The sequence below is a fragment of the Ruditapes philippinarum genome, unplaced genomic scaffold, assembly GCF_026571515.1.
Source record: "Ruditapes philippinarum isolate M1 unplaced genomic scaffold, ASM2657151v2 ctg1578_1_1_1_1, whole genome shotgun sequence".
In the NCBI taxonomy this organism is placed as follows: domain Eukaryota; kingdom Metazoa; phylum Mollusca; class Bivalvia; order Venerida; family Veneridae; genus Ruditapes; species Ruditapes philippinarum.
Genome location: NW_026862400.1, coordinates 5,949 through 32,115, shown reverse-complemented (window position 1 = coordinate 32,115; position 26,167 = coordinate 5,949). Strand labels below are relative to the sequence as shown.

General features: G+C 34.5%; 1 protein-coding gene across 3 annotated transcripts; it reads right to left on the bottom strand.

Annotated features, from left to right (window-relative positions):
• Positions 1-2,115: 2,115 nt before the first annotated feature.
• LOC132718983 (NAB transcription cofactor mab-10-like) lies at positions 2,116-25,783 on the bottom strand. Of its 3 annotated transcripts, none has more exons than XM_060702711.1 (11): positions 25,137-25,783; positions 20,040-20,159; positions 18,693-18,830; positions 17,880-18,094; positions 16,644-16,802; positions 15,758-15,880; positions 14,595-14,740; positions 12,125-12,227; positions 11,569-11,762; positions 6,982-7,025; positions 2,116-4,598 (listed from the first exon to the last, which is right to left on the bottom strand). In XM_060702711.1, exons 2-11 carry the CDS (start codon positions 20,137-20,139, stop codon positions 4,156-4,158), a joined length of 1,665 nt encoding a protein of 554 aa, XP_060558694.1. In that variant the 5' UTR covers positions 20,140-20,159; positions 25,137-25,783; the 3' UTR covers positions 2,116-4,155. The 3 variants fall into 3 exon arrangements, with proteins under 3 accessions (XP_060558694.1, XP_060558696.1, XP_060558695.1); XM_060702713.1 differs by having other exon boundaries at positions 14,607-14,740; positions 25,137-25,780; XM_060702712.1 differs by lacking the exon at positions 25,137-25,783 and adding an exon at positions 24,930-25,069.
• Between the last annotated feature and the right edge of the window lie 384 nt (positions 25,784-26,167).

The following is a 26,167-nucleotide window of genomic DNA, read 5'->3' as shown; positions in this document are numbered from 1 at the left end:
CTGATGGAAAAAAAGTGATCAATTGTTGCTACCAGTATACAGCCTGGTATTAGCTTGCACATACATGCTGTCTGACCAGACTCTATACTGATGGCTGATCAGTTTTTTGCATTTTGACAATGAAATCCCTTAACCTCTGAATGGACTGTTCCAAATTCAAAGCAGGACGAATACATACCTCAAATTCAGTAGGTTAAATGTTTATTTATTTCTTTAATAATTTGGTCTGAGGGTTTTAACTCACAGTGAGACTGAAAAGATCACATGACGATTTTCTAGCTTTACAGATGGAGGAACTCTTGTGGACACATGAGTAAATTAATACATGCACCAGTTGGTGCCTGCGTAAAACCATCAACTTTTCTGTAAGTGTGTTGGATAGCCTCCTTGCATGAAAGACTCTAAATTTCGTGACAGATTACTCTTCACTGTGGTAAGGTTACGGGTCGAATGTTTAGGAAGGCAGCAACTTTCGCCACTCAGCCACAATGCCCCCCTCCCCACCCTTCCACTGAAATATCAAATCTAAGAAAGTGTTACAAACTGAATGCAACAGAATCAACAATACACACACAAACAGTTAACAACAATTACTGTATGATGTACAAATGTACAATTCTTTGAACATTCAAAAGTGACACAGTTCATGTTTAGTATAACAAGTACCAATATTCTTCTTTGACTAAGATAAATCTGTCTTCATTTTTAACTTGGCATAGCATATACAATCTTGCCATGTATAATTAAAATGACTGGCACAAGTACTTTTATGTCGCTTTAACTAATAAACACTTATCTTAACTGGGTATTTCTTTCTTGCTAAATTAAACTTGTAAATCTACAAATGCTACATGTATATAATACAATATAACACTGTTAAAGTACATGTAGTACACATACTAAATAATACATGTATATTAGAAATTAAAGCTTCTATCCAATGCACACTAGTTTGACCTCTTTAAAAACACAATGATGACATGAATAGATAGAATTACTACACAAGTTTACACATTTACATGAACCTAGATGATTAATAGGGTCTTAGCTCCTATGAAAACAAACTTATTACAAGGGACTCCACATTTTTTACATGATTTGGACTGGAAATAATTTTTGTGTTTTATACAATCTGATGTAGGTCTATACCATAATTGTGAGCACAATTTCAGATACTTGTGAGCACAAATTCAGATCCATCGTTACATCTGTGTTTTTAGAATAATCCTTTTTAATGTTATCATTATAACACTTTATACTCAAATTTGATTCAAGGACTAAAAAGCACAAAAAATATAGATTCTAAATTTAATTCAGAGTATATTTCTAGGTAATCAATCCCCTAATATTATTCTATTAATTGATCTTTGAAAGATCAGTGAAGAGAATTTATTGATTTGACAGTTTCATCTTTCATCTTTGTATCTTTTTTTTATTAGTTGTAACAATATATTTTTGCATACCATATTGCTTCTATTTAACGCCACCCTTTAATTATCTCTCCCCCCCCCCCCTCAGCCACATTTTGTAGAAGAAAACCCTTACCTTATAGATTTATAATCCATTAAGTAAGAGCAAACCAAACATACCAATATTGTTATTTAAAAAAATAACAATTAATGACACTCCAGTAATGTAAAATCATTTTAAAAAAATCCTGTATTATACATTAGTTCATAATAATGAATAATGATTTTTGATTTGTAATACAAAACATATTTCAAAGCACATTTTTAAAGTTCAAATAAGCCCCCCCCCCCCTCATTCCCTTTTGAAAAAAATGGAAGCTCCCGAGGGCATTAAATGGAAATGATATAGTATGGACCTTTCCGGTGTTTACAGTTTTATGTAAATTGGCTAACTTGTTATCCAATCGCTTCACTGAGATAATACATAGTCACTGGTTGACCTTGTTTGCACAAAATAACACGTGCTTATGTTTGTGATACTGTTTGTGAGCAGTTAACCTAGCAATGAATGGAAAAGGTGTGGCTAAATGTTCCGCTATGAAAAGACGGAAAGGTCCATTGGTAAGTACTTTTAAAGCTATTGTAAAATAAAGAAATAATAATTGCAAAGTTATAAATATATTTAGAAATTACAGAAGCATCAAGGTACTGCAGAGAAAGCCTGCAGACATGTATCTTTTAATTTTATAGAAACTCAACTTTATCACAGGTACATAAATTTTGTGTATCTACACTAAATTCACAAATAAAGCCAATTATGTTGAACATAGAGATATATACACATGTGTGAACATATGTTGAACATAGAAAATATATACACATATGTGAACATCAACATGTCTATAACATAGTTTTAATGAATATATACACATTTCTCACTGAGTACAACAACTTATTTCATTAAAAAAATCTGCAAAATTTAAATCATCTACAAGAATATGTACTTTTTACCCACAGAATTTTACCCATGCAACCAGTGCAGACCAAGATCAGCTGGCACATCTGTGTTGTCTGATCAGTGTCTGCACTGTTTGCTACACAGTCAGTACATACTTTGAAATTTTCTAAGGTATTGTTGGACAAGTCCGTTAAAAATATTTCGTGTAGTAAGGGTTAAGAACTATCCAGGTAAGTGGACATGACAAAAAAAAGGCAGTTTTGAAAATTGTATTGAAAAGTTGAGTACTATCAAGAAAGCTGTATAAATACTGCCAACTAGGGCTGTCATTGATTTTTTATCGATATATCAAGAGACAAATTTCGACGATATATCGACTTTAACAGAAGATACAATGAAAAACATTTCAATATGTGTTATAAATTGGGATCATGGTGCTATGCATGCAAATACTTCAAACTAACAGAAAGTTTGTTTTTTTCTCCTGTTTTTTTTTACGCTGACATTTGAAAATGGAGATTAAAAGTTCAAGTTAGACAAGAAAACTGAGAAAAAAGTGACTTCTCTTATTAGGAAAAATAGACAGGTTTATTTAATTTTACCCATGAAATATGGTGCTATATCAGTCAAATATATTTCATATTTTTTAAAAATAAATATGAAATATAAATATGAAAGTGGGCGCACTCAAAACTCATATTTATTTTAAGGGACTTCTTTCGCCGTTTTGTTTGAAAAATCTGATAAATACAAAACAACTTTTTCTTGAATATTGTTTTGAAAACTATCTAGCATGATAGAAAATGGTCTAACTAAGAAAATTAATCTGAACACCAATATCTTTAATTCAGTGGTTAACGCTGTACAGACGTTTAAAGAGTTGTTTACATGACGTCACAATGTAGCGCCAAACAGCGCGTGCTTACGCATAAATTACTGCGCGCTGTACAATTGTAGTTGGTAGCAAGCAAGGGGATTCGTTACCATTTTCTTTGATAATGAAATTAAATAAAAAGGTTATTTTTTCGTTTTTCGTGAAATATGGTATATATTTTCACTCAACATGATAAAATGCCACATATTTTCACTCGCCGTACCGGCTCATGAAAATATGTGGCATTTTATCATGTTTCGTGAAAATATATTCCATATTTCACGCAAATGCAAAAATATCCTCTTAATATTTGCTTACTTTAACTTGTATTGATATTTGAAGGTGTGTATCGATATTGTATGGGATGATAAATATGGATGATATTGCAATATTCAATGACAACCCTACTGCCAACCCCTTTAATAATTGCTTCCATTCATTGTAACTAGACAATTTCAACAATAAGATGACTTTCGAAATTTAAAGCTAAACAGTACAGGATTGTTTATAATAAATGTATGGATGAAGTATTTTGATAACATCATGTGATCACAAAAGCTTACCCTCTGAGCACTTTATACTAAAGATGACTACAACATTTCTCTTAATCACATTACTTAATCACATCAATTAATATTGACCATCAATATCTGATTTGTTTAATTGATTATTTGTTTGCAAAAATCTTAATAAATACAGTTTTAACTTTAAGTTTAAACTAATAATATAGAACCATCTGCTTCACATATATACATTACTTCATATATGTACATTTCATCTTTGAAACAGATTTTTCATATCTTGAAATTGATATTTCTTATATAAGACCTAATGACCTTATTTAAGCTCATTAAATATCTCCATTTTCTGATATATATATAGAGACAGCTACATATCTAATACTGAAAATAGTGTTATACACCATTTACATTGTCAACTTCTTCTTTTATACTCTTGGGCGATTCTTTAGCCGGACTTTTTTCACCATTGCTTGCCTCTTCTGAAGGCTTCGGGCTTACTCTGTCCCCATTTGTTGCACCATTTTTATTTGCACGTAACAGCCCACTAGAGAATAAACTAGAAATTAAGTCAGACTGCCCCTCGCTCTCCTCCGGCGAGCCTTGTAATGTTTTCAGTTCCTGGGCAAAATCGCCCAGTCCATACTGCTGGGCGAAGCGCAGACCTTCATCAAACAGCGTGTTTTTTGAAGGGCCGCCAGCTGAGGTCAGTTGATTGAAAGAAGACTTTGGCATGAGTCCCGTTGTGAGCATACTTTTCAGGGTGAGGTGTTGCTGGGTGGATTCTGTGCGATCTGTCTGCGCTGGGGACGAGGAGCCACTAGCACCTAGGTTTGAGTCTGAAATCATCAACACAACCTTTACCAAATTAAATACATGGAAGCAATTTGAAAATTTGGAAAAAAAACACAAAACTGTACTTCATAATCATTTTCCTACATAATCTAATAGTAAAACATGATGAAATTTGTCACAAAAAACCTGAGTTTCAGGCATATGCCTGAAAACTTGCACCCATGTAAATACTGAAGCTAAAATAACCATTATAACTACATGTACTGTTGATTTATCAACATACATTTTTTTTTCCACTTAAGGAAAGGAAGTGGAAATAAGCTCACTTTATATAAATGATTTACAAGGATGCCAATAAAATCTGTTATCACTTCAAAAGTTTTTCAGATGATGCAATTCATAATAGCAAACATTAGACAGATGTCAATGACATATAGTATCATGAAATCAGTTCCTAAGTAAATTCTCTGACATAACAAAATTGAATTATAATAAAATACAATGTCTGGGTCAGACAGCGTCAGTCTCTTAATCAATACTTTTATATAATTCATCTGATGTTTTTGTTGTTTTGTTTTTTGTTTTTTTTATGTTATAAAATGTTATATAATTTACGATTATGTTCTAAAAACTAAGGCATCTGATGTTCCATGCAGTATTATTTGTATTGTATGCTGGCTGCTTTGCAAGTTTCAAATACAGAAATTGTATATATATATATTTTTTTCTATTGTATTTAATTATATTGTATTGAAAATTGAGTATCGCTCAAGACAGTGCTAGGGGCATGAAGGATGTTGCACTTTTCATTATCTTTTTACAGCTGTTACGACAGCTTCCCCCCCCCCCCCTTTTCAACCCAAACAGTGAAAAAATGCCCTATTTAGGCTCCAAACACTGTTTCGTTTGAGAAATGTTGTTTAAAAAAAGTGACCACTTTTTGGCGCAGCCCCCCCCATCAAAATGGTACATCAGGGGGTTGCCAGAAGGGGGATGTTCCCCTTTCTGTTTGGACATGTGACAGGTTAAAAATGGCCTCAGGTCGATCTTAGGGAAACTAGTATCCGACGCTGAAAAGCCTTTTACTCTATCTCAATTCATTGAGAAGTTGCAGCACTTTAAAATCAGTTTTGATGGAAAAAAACAAATGCAAAATAGTGATTTTTGACAATTTTGAGACGTCCCCCCCCCACCCCCATTACCATGATAACAGGAAAGTTACGATTGAGCATGCTGTTACAGAGGCTACGGTCCAGTCAACATTTGTGCCAAGTTTCATCAGTATTGAAGCATTTTTCATAGCAGTTTGAACTTGTAACAGGAGGCTTTTCAATGAAAACGGCCATTTTTCACAATATGCTCATAGGGTAAAAAGTTAATCAAACTGAGTCTGCAAATGTCATGTTATTTTGTTGTAATATGTGCTTGAAAGGAAGCGCCCTTTATCCAAATATCCAAATTTGTATTAGTAATAGAAAGAGCACCGAAACACGAGGCTATCTGATTTGTACGATATTGTATTGTACCATATTCAATCATCCAAATAGCAAATTCAATCAATTAAAGCTGCATTGTATTAATCTCATAAAAACAGAAAAGGCTACAATTATTAATAAAATGAGTTGACCATAGACTTTAGGTCTTATTCTGGAGTCCAGCTTATTTGAGCTACCACAATGAGTTTCATAAGTGTATAAATCTACAACCTCCAGGTGGCAAAAATCGAAAGTACAATTTCCACTTCAAAATTGGGTGATTCAAACATCAACAGAAAATCAACAAAGTCAGGAAGATTAATCTATTGTGAACAGTAGGCCTAGTGCATCATGAAACTATAGCCGTAAAATTTAGTCAAAGCAAACTCAGATTAGAGGGGTAAATCCTGCAGATCCCATGTTACAAATAATGTGATGTCTCGATTTCCTGTTTACATGCACAAGCAATTAATAGTATTCCTAAGTATTAAAAAATTGTATTTAAACTTCAGTTTTACGGTCAGGTTTTCCTTTTAAAATAATTATTTCAAAGCAATATTTGATCAGATTTACAACTACGCTGTTATGAAAAAGATTATTGGAACTATATTAGTTTTTAGGCTGGTTGCAAAATATTTTGACACATTTATAAAATGCAGCTTTAAAGACAACAATATATATATGAGCCGCATCACGACAAAACCAACATAGTGAGTTTGCGACCAGCATGGATCCAGACCCGCGCAGTCTGATCAGGATCCATGCTGTTTTCGCTTACCAACTCTATTACAAGTAGTGAAACTGATAGCGAACAGCATGGATCCTGATCAGACTGCCCAGATGCGCAGGCTGGTCTGGATCCATGCTGGTCGCAAACGAACTATGTTGGTTTTGTCGTGACGCGGCTCAAATATATATTGAGACAATGATCTACAATAAAATATCCACTCACCATCACGATCTGAGCTTGCGTCGAAGTCAATATAAACTTCAAAGCTGAAATAATAATAGATTTTTTTTATTATTATTATTCAATTCGATTGTTTATTGGCATATGAAGAGAATAATTTTTTTAGATTTCTATGTGTATAGTAGTAACAGGGGGCAATAATAAAAAAAAACAAACAAGCATGACAATTTGTAGGTGGTATCAAAAGATACTAAATAATATATGTGATTTGTGGCTGGGGCTTTGCCTGAAAGCCTTAATGTATCAGAATTGCAGCCACTGTTTAACCCTGCATGATAGTAAGAGGCGACTAAATGGGTTCAAAATTTGCATTTCTTGGCTCCAGCATTTGAGTTGGTTTTGAATCCTGATGTTACTATGAAGCATGCAACACCTAAGGTTTGCCAAAATCATATTTCCTGTTTTGGCTCATTGGTACACCTTAAACTCCTGCATATACAATAAACCATACCACCAAGCAATTCATTAAACAAAAATATGCCAATACTGTAATAGATTTCTATGCAAAGGGAACAGCTAAAATTTTTTTAACAAATAGAGAACAGTCATGACATTATTTTGATCAAAATTTTTGGAGAGCCCCACCAGGTAATTAATGCAGATAGAAAATTATACTACATCTGTCTTCAATTCTTAGTATATCTGCTAAAACCATTATTCTTACAGGCTTCACACTATTCCCCTATCAAATAGATAGGGCAATCAAGCGCATAGTAACACGATATATGCACAGCACAAAAAAAATACTTGCACATCATATGACGACATATTTGACATCAATAAACCAAATGACATCAGGAAAATTTATTCTACACTCAACATAGTTAGAGGGACTCCACTGAGGTTTTTTGACATGAAGGGACTGGAAATATATTTTTGAGATTATTACTCCATCTGATGTAGGTCTATACCGACAATATGTGTGCAAAATTTCAGATCATTAGCCTGTTTTGTTTTTCCAGAATACTTGTTTTAATTGTCAAAAATGACCTAAAATTGAAAAGCCTTTAAAAGCTTTTCACTCAAATTGGACTGAGAATAACACAAACATACCATTTTCAGTGTATTTCTAGGTATATTTTTTAATTATCTTTTGTATATATTTCTGTTTAATGTGCACCAGTTGATCTATGTGAGAAATTAAAATTTTATGTTTTTAGGCTTATGAACCTCAGTGGAGTTCCTTTAAACATACTTTTATCAATCCTCTTTTTTATAAGCATATTAGAATGTAAATACAGTCCGAACCTGGTTATTCGACAACCCTTTATTCGAATATCCGGCATTATCCGAAGTTGATCAGCAGTCCCAATTTCATCTTCATATAATTCAATATAAATATGAAGGTATTATTCGAAATGCATTAACCGAATACCTCCCATTTTCCGAAGTAAAAATTTGGTGCCGACTATACAATTATGACAGAATTTCACAGCTTTTATTCGAAGCAAGACTAACTGCCGCTGATCCACTCGCTGACCGTCAAAACATGTGAAAATTTTTTAACAACCATGAGTGTATTTGACAATCGTGATAATTATGCCTGTTTTGAAGTTAACTTAAGGTATTAGGACCCTAATGGGCACTATCAGAAACTAAAAAATTGACATCATAGGTCAGATGTATACCTTAAAGTACACCTGTATGCAAAATTTAAACAAAGTTTACCGTACCGAAATCAAGTTATGGCCACTTTTCTGAACTCATGCTAGGATGTTATGAGGGCCCTTTTTTAGAAATGCGGAAACCTTTAAATAATCTGCAACAAGTAAGCCCGGTTTGAGCCGGGTGATGCTCCCCGAATAGGTTTTTGACACAGGAAAGTACACCTCTTGTAGTTTCAGAGTTATGTCCCTGGAAAAAGTTCAAAGGCAATAATTCCAAAATTAGGAAAGGCAGAGTTACTGTTCTTTCCACTGCACTTCTAATCACTGTTATCTATCAACTTACAAAGTTTCTTGTTGATATCTCTTATGGTTTCCGAGTTATGTTCCTGACAAATTCAAAAAGTAAAAATAAACAAATGGCAATAACTCCAGAATTAGGCAAGGCAGAGTTATGATTCTCGTGTACTGCACATCTACCCATTGAGATACATCTACATACAAAGTTTCCTGTTGATATCTCTTATAGTTTTACAGCTATGTCCAGTACAAGATTTTTCTAAAAGGGGAGATAATTCAACAATGAGGCTTAACAGAGTTATGGTTTTTTTGCACTGCACTTCTACTCAATGAGATCTATCTACCTACAATGTTTCATCTTGATATCTCTTATAATTTTAGAGTTATGTTCCGGACAAAGTTCAGTGTTAAAATTAACAAAGGGCAATAACTCCAAAATTAGGACAAAAAGAGTTATTGTTCTTATGCACTGCACATCTACCCATTGAGATCTATTCACCTACAAAGTTTCATATTGATATCTGTTATAGTTTTCGAGTTATGCCCCGGACAAGATTTTTCTATAAGGGGAGATAATTCAACAATGAGGCTTAACAGAGTTATGGTTCTTTTGCACTGCACTTCTACTCAATGAGATCTATCTACTTACAATGTTTCATCTTGATATCTATTATAGTTTTAGAGTTATGTTCCGGACAAAGTTCAAAATGTTGAAATTAACAAAGGGCAATAACTCCAAAATCAGGACAAAAAGAGTTATTGGTCTTATGCACTGCACATCTACCCATTGAGATCTATTCACCTACAAAGTTTCATGTTGATATCTCTTATAGTTTTCGAGTTATGCCCCGGACAAGATTTTTCTATAAGGGGAGATAATTCAAAAACCGGGCAAAATAGAGTTATGGTTCTTTGACACTGCACTCCCCCTCAATGCCCTCTACCACTGTATGAAGTTTAAACAAATTATCTCCAAGGGTTTTCAAGTTATGCTCCGGACAAGAAAACGGACGGACAGACGGACGGACGGACAGACGGACAAGGCGCCGACTATATGCTCCCCCGAAATTTTTCGGGGAGCATAATAACATTCTAATGAAAAATGTTTTCCCATTAATTTTTGGTAAGAAACAAATAGTACCATTCAGCTAACAATCCACATAAGCAAAATTATGGTTACTACTTAAAATTTATGAAATCTGTATAAAAATGTTACCCTACCCCACCCATTTTTACCACATGTCTGACCATTTTTCTACTTAGGAAGCCTAATTTAAAAAAATCTTAAAATTTACCCAAATGAGTGCCTGTTTTCAAAGTTTCCCTAAATTTTTAAAAAAGGTATATTGGTTGATCTTGTAAAATATGAAATACTTTTACCGTATAGTTTTGATTTTATTACACTTTGGAAATATCAGGTACATTATTTATTACTAGATTTAGCATAATTTAGCCAATAAATACCTAAATAAATTAAAAAATCTAAATTAAACAATTTTTTCTTTCCAAATGGGACATGAGAGATACATAAAAAATGTTAAAAGAAAAAAAGAAAGAAAAAAAAAAGTTGACCTTCAGGGGATTGAACCCACGGCCCCTCATTTTCAATGTAGTTAACAGTAGTTCTAGCCTATTTGAATACTCTTCAAAGTGGAGGTAATGCATTAGGGTGCCAATACCTTAATTACCAAAAATTATTTGTATGCAATAATTGGACGGTTAAAAGTAATCAATCTATTAATTTTAATAAAAAGATGAAAGTATACAATTTAAGTAAAGCAATAAATAAACAAGCACACACTAACATATATTTCTATATGAATAATGACAAAATCCTTTTTTCATTTCAAATTGGTGCATTATGTCCATAGCACAATATATCCTTATTATATATTATAATTATATGTATCTTGTCTATGAATAAAATTTTGTACCTTGTCCAATGATGTTACTGTTAATGCTTGAAGATGACAGCGATAATTTTCATGTACCGTATCCTTATGTGCTACATAATGTGCCAGGTATAAAATGCAAGTATTTATGTCTTCAGTACCGATAAAAATTCATTTTTGCTATTTAATTTTCTCGATTGATTAATGGAAACAAGTATGTTGTAAACGGTACTTTTGCTATAATTGGCGTATGACTAAAGTTGAATAGTTGTCGTCTATCACTATATTCGGACTTTGATTATTCGAACCCATCTATTATTCAAAGTAAATTTTCAGTCCCAAGCAATTTGAATAATCGAGGTTGGATTGTAAATATTAATTTGTCTTACATTATAGTATAATAATGCATGGTTTATTGTTCAAATGCTTTGTAATTTATCACTCAGAACTATCGGCCTTCATGATTAAATTCCTGTGCATTTCAACTTAAACCTTGCATTATTCCGCAACAATGCACTCAAAATCGATATCTATTTCCTAAACATTGTATCTATAAAAAAAACAGAATGAATCACAAGTGACCAGTTTCAATCAGATATATCCTACTTGTAGAAGAAAGGAATTCCATGTTGTTGTTGTTTTTTGTAAAACTAAATCATTGTGGGTTCTAGGCAGAACTTATGACATATCTAAATTTTATCTATGTGAGGTAAGTGAAAGTGTCTAAGTAATAACGAGGGACTACATTACAAAAACAAAGAATTAGACCTCACCTTTGCTTTCTGAGTAGATCACTCTGCTCAGTGAGAAGTTGTAGATGTTTATTTGTGATCTGTTCTAGCTGTGACTGTAGAGTGTCTACCTTATCCATATCCTGGCTTTCCTTGGCTGTTTCCAGGTCTGTCACTATCTGTTCCTGCTTCTCTGATATCATTGCTAACTCCTGACTGATTTGTTGTAATCTCTCCTACATTAATATAGCAAATGATATCATTAAAGCTTGTTCAACTCTTTAAGTTTTAAGTTTTCTAGAAATCCAAAAGGATGACCTTAACAGTTTTTATTGCTTATAAAAAAGGCCATAATACAAACTGCAGTGCATATCTTTATTTTCAGGCAATCTTCAACAGTAAGTCATATATAAATAATTTATTATAATAAACCAACTATATTGTTGGAAGAATTGTCAAGGGCACCTCCAAACATTATATCAGACAAGAGGGGGCACCGGAGTAGAACTATCAACTTTCCCCAATCTAGCTTGAAAGTTTCTGTACAAGAATCTAAACTCATACATGTGTATATAATAGAAGAACATGTACTACTTACATCTCTCTTGGCTTTCTCTAAAGACTGGTCCCCTTTACTATCAGATATTAAAGCTTCCAATTTCTGACGCTTGCTTGGATTTTCAGGGTTGAGGTCTGTTGCTCTATTGGAAATTAAAAATATTGTTGATCTCATTTGTTTTTATTCCAAGATAATTAGATTTCAACTTAACTAATGCTTGAATTTTAATTTTTTCAAAATTTCAATAGATAGTATCAAACCTTTTTCCTCTTTGACAAATACTACTTCATCTAAGTTTCAATTTATTGCTTAATAAGATAATAAGATACAGTCAATCAGTTTTTATTGCTTATAAAAAAAGGCCATAATACAAACTGCAGTGCAAATCTTTATTTTCAGGCAATCTTCAACAGTAAGTCATATATAAATAATTTATAATAATCAACCTTTTTAATCTTGTTCGCGCTACACACTATATACATGTATCCTTAGAATTTAAGATGTGTCCTATAAATAGCCGATAGTATTATTCATGTAAACTGGGCCAAAGTTCAATCAGTCTTTGGTGACATAATATACAGCTCAATAATTCGTCTGCATTGTTTAAAAGTTTATTTCATAGGCGTTTTTAAAAATGGCCCCGAAAACAAAAGAATTAAGTAGGGCTGTACGAGAATTGATTATAAATGGTTATAAGGAGAATAAAAATCAGTCAGAATTGTCAAGATTACTGGGTATTCCTAGATCAACAATTAAAAGTGTAATAAAGAAATATCAATAGTATGGAAGTGTTGAAAATGTAGTGGGAGGGGTAGGAAAAAATTATTTACGGAACGAGACAGAACAAAACTTTCACGGATTATAAAATGTAAAAGGAAAAGGACTTTGAGAGATGATACGGATATGATGAATACAGGTACGGATAAAACTTTTTGTGATAAAACTATTGAAAGAAAAATTCACCAGTTGGGGTATAAAAGGAGGGCTGTTCAGAAGAGGATGGTTGTTGGAGGGGTAGTCGAAAAAATCGTGTAGAATGGTGTAATGAAAGAAAACATTGGACTGTGGAAGAACACTGGAGTAAGAGGATACTTAGTGATGAAAGTCAGGTGGTCATCAGGGAAAAATAACAACATTTTTATTTGGAGGAAAGACGACGAAAAATATAAACCTCACTTAGTTTGTCCCGCTCCCAGGGCTAAGCTTAGTGTTATGGTCTGGGGATGTGTATGCTTTGGGGGTATCGGAACTTTGACTGCTGTTGAGGGTAATATAAATGCACAGAAATATTTAGATGTGTTAGACAATAATTTATGGCCAGTTATTGCAAGGCATTTTGGAAATAATGACTATGTGTTCTAAGATGACAATGCCCCCGTTCATAGAGCCGGTAAGTTAAAGATTATTTAACAGAAAATGATGTAACTACAACATCATGGCCAGCATATTCTCCTGACTTAAATATAATAGAAAATCTTTGTTTACACATCAAACGACGATTGAAACACTGGGTAAGTTACATAAATAAGCGCAAACAGCTGATTGCCGAAATTTCACATATATCGGAAAATATATCTCTACAGCGTATACAAGGTCTTTATAGAACAATTCCACATAGAATTAAAGAAGTAATAAGAATGAAAGGAAATGTGACAAAATATTAAGGTAAGATGATTACTTATGATCCAATAATGACCGTCTCCTTTTTGTTGCTTAAGATCGCGTTATTGGCCGCCATTTTGAAAGTGGCGAATAGTTATGTCCTTTGACTGTAGTTGGTTTAAACATATTTATCTAAACTTGACTATGAAACAAATTTCTGCAACTTATATTAATCACTTTCAAGTCTGCTTCCTGGAACCAACCAGTACTGGTGTCATATGAAGAAACATGGTTGACCTGATAAGAGCTTGAACTGATAATCCCTGGGTAGAGACACTTGAACCACTAGGCTTCCCTTAATGATTCTCAAAATGAGAAAATAACCCTACTGTTAGAGGAATTTCACCTTCATACATAAACTGATTTTATACCTGCAGTATCATACCTACTATTACATTCTTAGATAAAATATTGAGTTGTAAAAATGTGGTCATAAGATTTAGAAAGTTTCATATTTATTTTCAGCAGTAAATAAATGTCTTTTTTTTCAGTTTTAATAAACAAAGTTCTCAAACTTACTACCTATAATCATGTAGCATTGCACAGTTGTTGCCTAGCCCTAAAAATGCCTGGGTTTTCCCAGTTGGTGACGGACTACCTTGCTAATCTTGGCTAACAGAGATGGTACCAATCTTGGCTAACAGAGATAATTATTTGTTACAGCAAGGAAAGCCTGCATATCTAAATGACAAGTTTTCCCATACCCTATACTGTTGGCAGGTCAATTTAATTGTTGAAATGGACAATTCCAAATTAAAAGCTGGTCAATTTTATTACACAAAATAACAAGTATAATACATGCACATGTATAAACATGCTGATGTTACTGTAGAATCTTATACAATACTTTTGCTCCAACCTGGAATGTCCTTTGGAATACTGATATCCGCTATCTTTCACCACCTGTCTTGCCAGGGGAAATAAATCTTCTCGTCTTGTAAGCAATGTCGGCATATGAAAACAAAGCTGGGCTGATGCCTCATTTACACACACCTGTAAATGTTATATGTTACAGTTCAAAGACAGACAGACAGACAATATTTGCGCATTAAAACTACAAAAGAAAATTAGTCCTGCAGTCCCAGTATTCAGGACATACTTTGCATAATAAAACAACTGTAGAAAACTTGTCCAACAATAAGTTTGAAAAAGCAGAATAATCTGTTTTAAGTGAATATCTATATCTATTCTAATGATCATTTATGGTGAACATATAATCTACAACTGACTAGAAGCTGCCTGACATTGTGAACCTTGAAAGAATATGACCCTTCTTATGAACATTTAACATTTGTAACACAAACATGTAAATGAAGCTGTAAAAGACCTTTTGCTATCTCTGGGAGAAGCCTATCATAAATTTAGCTCATAAGAACTTTAATTTGGAACTGGCTACAATTTCAAATAAGGAAGCTTACTGCATGAAATTTTATGGAAAATTGGCTTAATAAATATCTTAGAGTTAGAGGCAACCTCTATCATGCCCACTGTTGTCCTCCTGTGTGGGAATTGAACATACAACAACTCACTAGCAAGGAAATAAACGCAATGCTATGTCCCAATGAGCCAAAGAATTGGTCCTCTGGCACAGTTATCATTAATCCTAATACATTTCACTTGATAGGCATTATCAACTCCTCCCTAAGCGGGACTGGCAACAGTCGGCCCAAGGTAGAACTGATCTTCCCAAACCAAAATGGTCAGCTTTCACACATAACCACTCCAAGTAGGAAAGATTTAAACCACATTAAATTTTAGGTGAAAAGCTAGTGATACAAAAATCAACCCTTGGTCTGCTGGCCATCCAGATTCTTCTTATGGTAATAATGCAGACCAAGATCATGCCGGCTGATCAATGTCTGCATTGTTTGCTACTCTGCAAGTACTTATTATGAAATTGTCCCTACAAATGATGAATGGTTTTGTCCAGAATGACAAATGGACAAGTCCACTTTAGATATAAAGCATGGTAAGGGTAAACCACCTATACTGTAACATTTATATACATACCTCATGCATTGACATAGGCTTTGAGTAGATTCTCTCGGAATCAAAGCGTCTATAAATAGCAGCATATTTTCTCATCAGCTCTAACCTTTCCTTGGAAAAATCTATTGGAAGAGCTATTATATCCTGTAACACAGAAACACTAAGCTGATTTCATGCATAAATATTCCGGCATGATTCTATGAGAAACAACAAACATAAGTACTATTTAATTGTATGCAAAATAAAATTAAACATATGTTTACACTGCAAGGTTGTTGATGTTTGAGTAGGATTCTAAGTAACATCAACAATGTCAAGGTTAAATGACACCTAGCTTACCAAGACAATTTGTAATGTTTGTTCGGGTTTTAAATCAAACTGACACTGTTAAAGGTGATATGGTAATCTCAGGGTGATAATCTGAGCATTATTTCAAGTGTGAGCAGGTACCACCAGACCTTCGAATAAGCTAGCGGGATAGCTTCATCATGTGAATGAATCCAAAGTACCTGTAGGGTTCGAACCTACAGTGGTCTGTCCCATCTTAAAAACTTGTTAATGACATTTGTGAAATAAGACCTCGTCCATGCATTATTTCAGCTGCAGCAGGCACCTGGATTGAACCACTTTCCTTAAATATACTTGCCAGATAGTAAAGAAGTACATTTTGTATCACCAGCTAGGTTGTCCATAAGTTTAATTATTTGAAAATTTCCAATCAGATTTTACAAAGTACAACATTAAAAGAGTCAGTCTTTTTCTGATGATTGTCTCTAACACAAGCAGAACTTTTGAAGAATAGTAACTTTTTAGAGTTCTCTAAATTTTTCTGTCTGAGAATATCAATATTTTGATCCACCTTTTATCAAATTTTACAAAAATCATCAACAAAATTATTAATACTTACATAGATCTGTTTGTTGATTTCTTTCTTTGTGTTAAGGGGTTTGGCTTCAAAAACTGGGAGATTTTTGACAAGTTTAGCAGCACAGTTGGCTATTTCACTTATCTGGTCTTCCCCGAGGTATGGCGCGGCTTGAATCGGTGACACCCCCTGCTTCTTCATCTGTAAAAAATAACACATAAGAAAGATGGACAGATAAATTCCTATATCACAATTTAATACACATATAAGATATTCTCATTTATAATACTGCATCTTTGTAACATACATTTTCATCTTGGTAACATACATTTTCATTGGGCAATCACTTAGTTTATATTATCTATACACACAGCTTCTTCAAATGGATGTTCATGTAAAAAAATTTCATTTCAATCCATAGGAGTGTTTGTGCAGTATTACAAACTTAAAGACATCTTGACAGGTGAAATGACTGTGTATAAATAGTTATTTGTTCAGTTAAAGATAAACTATGCTCAAATTTATTGCTGAAAATATTGATAATTACTAATCAGTCTCTTTAAAAATATAAACTGAACATGTTTCCACTTCATTCAAAGTAGATGTGTTATATTTGAAACTCTACACTCTATAAGAATATATTGTGTCATGAACAAAATTGGCAGGTTTTTTTTAAAGAAAAGACCAACTGCATTTGACCTTTAATCGGGAATACCCATACATACTAGTATGTACAGTGTACATTTTTTTTATTCAACTTAAACATTTACAGTAAGGATTTCATGGATTTCAATAAATTTCTGTAATAAAAATATTTTACTTAAATATAAGCATAGTAAATCTTTAAATTAGATTGCATCTTTCAGTGTGCATTAAGAGACAAACTGAGCCAACAAACCACTTTTTCAGTATTGACTGAGTATATATTTTGGATGGAAATATTTTCCTGAAAGTTTGAAAATACATTGTTCTTTTGTTCTTTTAAGTTTTGTCTTAACGAAACCAAATAACCGCTTAATAACATAGCATTGTTTTTGATTAAGCTGTGGCAGAAAAAAAAAAACAACGACCATTAATTTTTTATGGTTGAATCCATCTCTTTAGTAATAACACACTAAAGCTCAGCAGCATAGCTTTCAATGGACCATTTTGTGGCCTCCTTACCTCCTCATAGAATTCAGCACACATATAAATTTAAATCATGCTTTGTTCCTGAAAATAAAAGTGGATACTCTACCACTTGGCTATATTATATAGGCAATATGAACATCAAATTACCTGTCCTTGTAGTAGGTCAGTGTGTAGATCAACAGGTCTGGAAGATGGAATCATACTGACTGGGCTAACACTTTTCTGCGGGGTGGTCTGGATATTCCAATTTAATGATGGGGACTGAGTCCCCTCTGTGGATGTGCTGGGTAAAGAGTAAACATGTGTTGGGGGCTCCCTCACTACAGAGCTTGTGGATGTGTTGCCTGTACCTTGAAATGCAGCTGTAAAAATAAGAAGACAAGTACAATATGATAAATTGCTAATTTGAATGATGTGAAATTTCAAAAAAAGTTAACTTCAAACTGGTGTGGATATTGCCAATAAAATCTTCTTGGTTTTTATAATTATAAACATAAAGATTAATACATGTGCCACAATGAATCAAAACTAAGCCAAAGATTCCAAATGTCTAAAAACTTGATAAAATCAGGCAGCACCTATGTACAAGCATCTGACGTATTTACTAATTAATGTCAAAACTTAGCAAAAGACTTACATGCATGGCTATTACATTATACAAACTTTTTGAATACAAGAACCATATTGGAACACTAAATTAGATGTTGCACATATAAATAGTATACAAAGTTGGGCGAGGGTAGAAAGCTGGTGCAAGGTATACATTACCATGTTTACAAGCAATGTATTTGCAAAGATTAAGGACCATTGTTCCTGTCAACTTTCTGCCTGTCAGAGTCTGGGCACAATCTTCAGTCAAAAGTCCTGTATATGCCCAAATCCCATCATCAAGGAACAAAATACACATATGAAAATACATGCAAGTAACAGTATTTAAGAAAATAATTATGTAAAACAAACCTGGATTTGCAACCCATTCCTGCAAGGCTTTTTGCAGTCTCCTAACATGCAATGGCTTACTGGCCATCCCCACTAATGCCATTATCTCCAGAAACTCTTCCTCCCCAGCCTCACATAACTGCTGAACATCATCTCCCCCTGTTTTTAAACAAAATTAACGGTATATTACACACAAAAGACACCACTGTGTTTGCTAAAGATATACAATGTCCATACAAAAACTGTGTACATTTAACTATGACATAGAATACAAATTATCACTTTTTCAAAACAAACCATTGACAACTATTTGTAAATATGGCAACTTTGCTTGTTTTCAATGCTTAAAAAAGTGTCTCTATCTCCACAATGTTTATGGGGGGGTTACTTTGTACCAATACTGTAAAGGCCATATGGTGATTTTCAAGCTTTGGTGGTGGAGGAAGACCTCAGGCGCCCCTCATTATTTCAGGCACAAAAGGCATCTAAGTAAAACCACTGATGTTCTGTAAACTAGCTTGATAGCTTCATTAGATGAAAGAATCAACAGTCCTTGGGATTTGAACCCACAGCAGTGAGGGTAAGTGGTTTGAAGTAAACAACCATAACCACTCAGCCATGGGATCCTTAATTCCACAATACTTAAAAGTGGTAATACTATTAAGTAAAATAGCATGTTTTTTCTTTAACCACCTTCTACTGAACATCTTTAGCTTAAATACAATTACATAAAGATTTTAAATAACCAAATTAAATAATAATGATATTATAACTTCAGTATAAACAAATATGTTAGCTTTAATTACAGCCCTGATTATTGTAAATAGATTTATCCTGTTTCACTGTTGTTACTTTCAAAGGATTCAATATCTTATTACAAAAATTCATCACAAATATCTAATTACAAAAATTCATCATCAATTTTGTAACTCCTCAAACCCAGCTTTAAGTGCTGCTGAATGTCTTAAATGGACTTGTCCTCCCTCCTTTTTTGATGGCAATGATCACTTTCAATTTTGGGGACAGCAAGATGAAAGTTGGTTAGACAAAATTATAGAGCCTAGTCAGGCTGCAAAGATGCGCAGGCTGGCCTGGCACTATACTGCTGGTAAATTTCAAAATTTGGAATATCGATAATACAGGTTAAAGGTAAAAGGTCATGAAACACTACATGCAAAAATATCGACTAGCCTGACCAACTATTAAACGAATGGTTTATTCCATTTATTTTCGCTATAAGCACTTCAAGACTGAACAGTAAAGAAATAATTTATTGAAAGCATTTTGTTTATTTTGAGTAAAAGTTTATTTGCTCATTTATTCTAAAATAATGTAATTGGACACTTTAAATCAGTATTACATACATACCTTGTGCTACGAATGTATCATAATATTGCAATAAATTAGCACGTTGTAGAACTCTGTAAAGCTGCCATTCTGAGGCATTTGTAGGTTGAGTTGATGTCATTCCAAATACATGTACACTGCCTGTAAAAAAAATAAACAGGATAATATATTTAAATCATAAAATGATGCTTCCATGTCAAAATATTTGATATTTTTCTTTTAAGAGCCATTCTTTTTCTTCTTCCAAATTTTCAATAATTGCGTAATTGGTATAAAAAAAATTTTTTTTATGACAGATTGAGAAAGGGGATTGTGGGAAATAACTAACTCAAATCTGAATAAATCAAAACTTTATATTACTGTATACATTATACAAGAGGGCCATGATGGCCCTGAGGTCGCTCACCTGTATATAGGCCACCCAACCCCCCCCCAACGTTGCAGGGCCAATTTAACCCAAGGGCTTTTATTTGCACAAACTCGGTAGACACCCATAAGAAGATGTTTCATGCTAAACATCTAAGCTCTAGCTCATTGGGCTTTATTGAAAGAAGATTTTTTTTAAAGTTTTTACTATACACATATAGTTAAAAACAATGACACCCCTGGGGCCGGGCCAGTTTTGACCCCAGGGCTTTTATTTGAACAAACTTTGTAGACACTTACTAGAAGATGTTTCATGCTTAATATCTTAACTCTAGCTATTTGGGTTTTTTCAAAGAAGATTTTAAAGTTTTTGCTATACACATATAAAGAAAATCAATGACCCCCGGGGCGGAGCCAATTTTGACCCCAGGTCTTTTATTTGAACAAACTTTGTAGACACTCACTAAAAGATGTTTCATGCTTAATATCTTAACTCTAGCTATTTGGGTTTTTTCAAAGAAGATTTTTTAAGTTTTTGCTATAGACATATAAGGAAAATCAATGACCCCCGGGGCGGGGCCAATTTTGACCCCAGGGCTTTTATTTGAACAAACTTGGTAGACACCTATTAGAACATGTTTGATGCTAAATATCTTAGCCATAACTCTTTTGGTTCTTTATAAAAAGAAGATTTTTTAAGTTTTTACTATATGCATATAGGGAAAATCAATGACCCCCCGGGGCGGGGCCAATTTTGACCCCAGGGCTTTTATTTGAACAAACTTGGTAGACACCTATTAGAACATGTTTCATGCTAAAAATCTTAGCTGTAGCTCTTTTGGTTCTTTAAAAGAAGATTTTTTAAGTTTTTACTATATGCATATAGGGAAAATCAATGACCCCCCGGGGCGACCCCGGGGCTTTTATTTGAACAACTTGGTAGACACCCATTAGAACATGTTTCATGCTAAATATCTTAGCTCTAGCTCTTTTGGTTCTTTAAAAGAAGATTTCTTTAGTTTTTACTATATGCATATAGGGAAAATCAATGACCCCCCGGGGCGGGCCAATTTTGACCCCAGGGCTTTTATTTGAACAAACTTGGTAGACACCTATTAGAACATGTTTCATGCTAAAAATCTTAGCTCTAGCTTTTTTGGTTCTTTAAAAGAAGATTTTTTAAGTTTTTACTATATGCATATAGGGAAAATCAATGACCCCCGGGGCGGGGCCAATTTTGACCCCAGGGCTTTTATTTGAACAAACTTGGTAGACACTTGTTAGAACATGTTTCATACTAAATATCTAAGCTTTAACTCTTTTGGTTCTTTATAAAAAGAAGATTTTTTAAGTTTTTACTATATGCATATAGGGAAAATCAATGACCCCCCGGGGCGGGGCCAATTTTGACCCCAGGGCTTTTATTTGAACAAACTTGGTAGACACCCATTAGAACATGTTTCATGCTAAATATCTTAGCTGTAGCTCTTTTGGTTCTTTTAAAAGAAGATTTTTTAAGTTTTTACTATATGTATATAGGGAAAATCAATGACCCCCCGGGGCGGGGCCAATTTTGACCCCAGGGCTTTTATTTGAACAAACTTGGTAGACACTCACTAGAAGATGTTTCATGCCAAATATCTAAGCTCTAGCTCTTATGGTTTTTTAAAAGAAGATATTTAAAGTTTTTTCTTTCGGTTGCCATGGCAACCAGAGTTCTGCATGGAATTAAATTCTTTGCACAATTTTTAAAGGTGACCACCAAAGGAACATTCCTGTGAAGTTTGGATGAAATTGGCTTAGTGGTTTATGAGGAGATGTCATTTAAAGTAAAAGTTTACGGACGGACGGACGGACGACGGACGGACGCCGGACGAAAAGCGATCACAAAAGCTCACCCTGTCACTTTGTGTCACTTTGTGACAGGTGAGCTAATTATAAACAAAGAAAATATGTTTATGGTATTTATTGAAAATAAAATCAGGCTTTAAGTTGGCCAAGACTGCAGAGTGCAGAAGTGACTAATAGACTTCTCTCAGACAAAATAAATATTTTCTCAAGACATGGAGTAAATGGCTTTCAACTCGACAATCCAAATTGTGAATTAATATTAAATCAACTATTGGAAATCAATGACATATCGATCAATCTGCAGTTTTCAATGAGAGCTGTAGTCCCTGCTGGGTTACTCATGGGCCAGTAAATTCAATGTCAGCAAAGGATGCCCAACCAGGTAAATCTAGCAACTCAGAAAAAGAGGCCAAACCAGGTAAATTTAGCAACTCAGAAAAAGAGGCCAAACCAGGTAAATTTAGCAACACAGAAAAGGAGGCCCAACCACATAAACTTAGAAACTCAGAAAAGGAGGCCCAACCAGGTAAATTTAGAAACTCAGAAAAGCCCAACCAGGTAAATTTAGAAACTCAGAAAAGGAGGACCAACCAGGTAAATTTAGAAACTCAGCAAAGGAGAAACTCAGAAAAGGAGGACCAACCAGGTAAAGATAATGTGAGATAATTAATTACCCTCTAATTTACTTGTATCAAATAAATGGATTTTCTTTCATAGCCCTATCATATCAGACTTCAAATATTGTGGGTTTTTTTTGAAGAGAAGGGAAGGAAATCTTTTTGTCTCCTTTCCTTTCAAGACACTTTTCATTAGAGCTGATAAAGCTACAGTCTCACTTACATCCCAGCAAAGCCACGGCAGAGCCCCGGTAGACGTCCGTAGTGATCCGGGAACGACCGGGGTATGACAGGGAACAACCGGAGTACATCCGTAACTCTGCCGGCAACGTCCGGGATGATCCAGGAACATCCGGCATTCGACCCCGGATGGAATAAAATATTTAATATCACCGGGGTGGTCTGGGATGATCCGGGAAGGTCTAGCTTTGCCGGCTTCATCCTTAGCTCTGCCGGGAACGACCGGGGTTATAGCACCGTAGCTCTGCCGGCACAAACCGGGTATGATATAGCCGGTAGAGCTACGGTAGAGCCCTGGTATATGCCGGCAGAGCCCCGGTAACTACAGGCAGAGCCCCCGAGGATAAAGGTAGAGCTACGGTTGATCCCGGTAGAGCCCCGGCAAAGCCCGGATCATTTCAAAAGAGTAACGACAATTTGCGATGATTGCACTTGTTTGTATTAAAACCCTTCCCATTTCCCTTCTATCCAGTATGGCATAAGGATTTTTCAGAAAATCATCATGAATTACTATTCTGGAACAATAGATATTATATTAAATAAAAATTATGTATCAATGTTATCATTTTCGGGCATTTTCAATCCACCGGGGTTCTACTGGGGCTCTGCCTGGATCGTCCTGGGCTCTGCCGAGCTCTGCCTGAATCTACCGGGGCTCTGCCTGGGTCAGCCGGGGCTCTTCCGGCGTCATCCGGGAAATGACCGGGAAAGCACTGGCATGAGCCGTAGCTTCACCTGGGCTCTGCCTGGATGATCCGGAGCGCATCCTGGGTGGTTAGTTGGGATCTATCGTAGTGCTGCCGGGGTAAGTGTGACCGCAACAATAATTTCACCTCGGATCGTCCTGGTAACTTACTGGGATGGTCCTGGGCTCTGCCGGGAGTAAGTGAGACCGCAGCTTTACTTAATCTACTTTGATTAAAAGTTACTGTTTTAGCCTGTTCGATATGAAAATTAGCCCTTGTCAGCACTACTCAATGTGCTAGAAAGGGAACATAAACCCTTATTTGATATGAATAGACTATCTCTTTGAGACCTCAGAGTTGAAACAATGACATACAATAAATCAAGGAAGACTTCCCTGGCACTATATATTGTAATAAAACATTAACATGGAGGTTCTGTACAGGGGTACTCAGTTTGAAGGCTACAAACCAGCTGATACTGATAATTAAGCTTCCAATTATTTAATCCTCTATATTTACACATAAAAATAATCAACTTTTTTCGGAAATGTGACAGCTTTTAATATGTTTACTAGGAATGGCAGCTTATGTTTACTAGGAAAAGCGGCACACACTGACACAGAGCCAACAGTTACAATTATAATGTTTATATGGTTTTATATACATGCTCCTGCTGTCAATTTATAAAGAATTCCTATTTGTTTCACTAAAAAGGAAGTTTGCTGTATTATAAATTTGTTATAAATATTCCTGACAGGTTATATGACCTAACAGCTCAGGTTATATATACAAATAACCTTTCAAATATGACCATATAACCTGTTAAAAAATCTTTAAAACTAATAATATATTGATATCTACAGTATACCTTATAATCATGGAATCAGAAGTCTTAAATAGCAGATCTTTTTAAAACATCAACACAAATGCAATAACAAGAGAATAACAAATAAATTGTTTATCTATGGGAACAATTTATCTTTTTAGATGACAACGCCCCTTTACCTATTCGTCACCAACTACGCCCTTGCAGTACATTATATACAAGAAACATGTATACATACATGTACATTACGTGCACAAATCTTATTTTCATTAATTGATTATTTCTATCACAAAATCTTCTAAAATAAAAATAAATCACAAAATACCATTGTATCGAGATATAGGCACATTATCGGCCAATACGAACTTTTTTTATGTAATTAAACGAATTTCTCCATAAAAACTGTCAAACTGTAACAGTGTTTATCAACAAAACAACACATGTGAATCCTAAAGTGAAACTAGAACTCTAACCCGCTTACAATATCATGGTTTAAATCATAGTTTCTGGCAGAAAAAATCTAAATTCTTACCAAAATATGTTGGCTATTTCCCACTCTCTGCTAACAAGTGGTCGCTGAAATATTTTCCTCGACCCCACGGGATGGGTGAATAATAAGATTACAGTACGGGGGGATTCCGAATCAATAGCGCGTGCTAATTCCGTTTCACGCGAATAGCAAACCACTACACAATATGAAACAAGGAAATCATCCAACTTTTTTCAAAATAAATGTGGTTTACCGTCACAAAAATATGTCCCGTCCCCAGTAGGTTAAAAATGGGTGGGGAGAGGAAATCCATATATGGATCGTAAACCCTGACGTCACCCACTCCATGCGGGAATCCCCTGGAGTTGATTGGGCAGACGGACCCACGTGAATCGTACATGCTCTGGGTGGTACCGACACAAATATGACGTATGTAACCGCAAGGGTCGTCTGCTAAGTTTATCGTCTGCCTAATTTTTTGCTTTACTTTTGATAATCAGGCATTTTGTAGTTTTGTGAATGTAGTAGAATGTATTTAGTCTCATCTGATAAAGAGGCTGTTTTATTGATCGTTCGTCGACCACCTTTTATCACAAAGTAGGAAATTGCGAAGTCTTGTTAGCGCAAATCGATTTTTCACACGCATACGACCCACGGTCGCAGCATGAATGTAGACTAAAATTTGGCCTTTAGCCAGATCCGGGGGCATTGGGTTACCACGGAGTTGAATGTAGATCTGTGTTGAAATAAATATATTTATATATATATGATTCAATATACATGTATTAACTTAAATACGTAGTCTACATGTATGTACAACCATCATGTAGATCTATATATGAAGATCTAGCTAGGAATAAAATTTATCTTCTTGTTTTTTTTTCTGTCAGTTTCGCATGAATTCTTTCCACTCCACATCGTTTTATTTAACTCTATTTATTTTTGTAAATCACGGACGCACGTGAAGCGGTTGCACACGAGAAAATTGGTTGCAAACTTGAAAAAATGGCTACCGAGTCATGAATATTTACAACACCCGCACGTATTTTCGGGTTTGTATGCTGTTTATATTG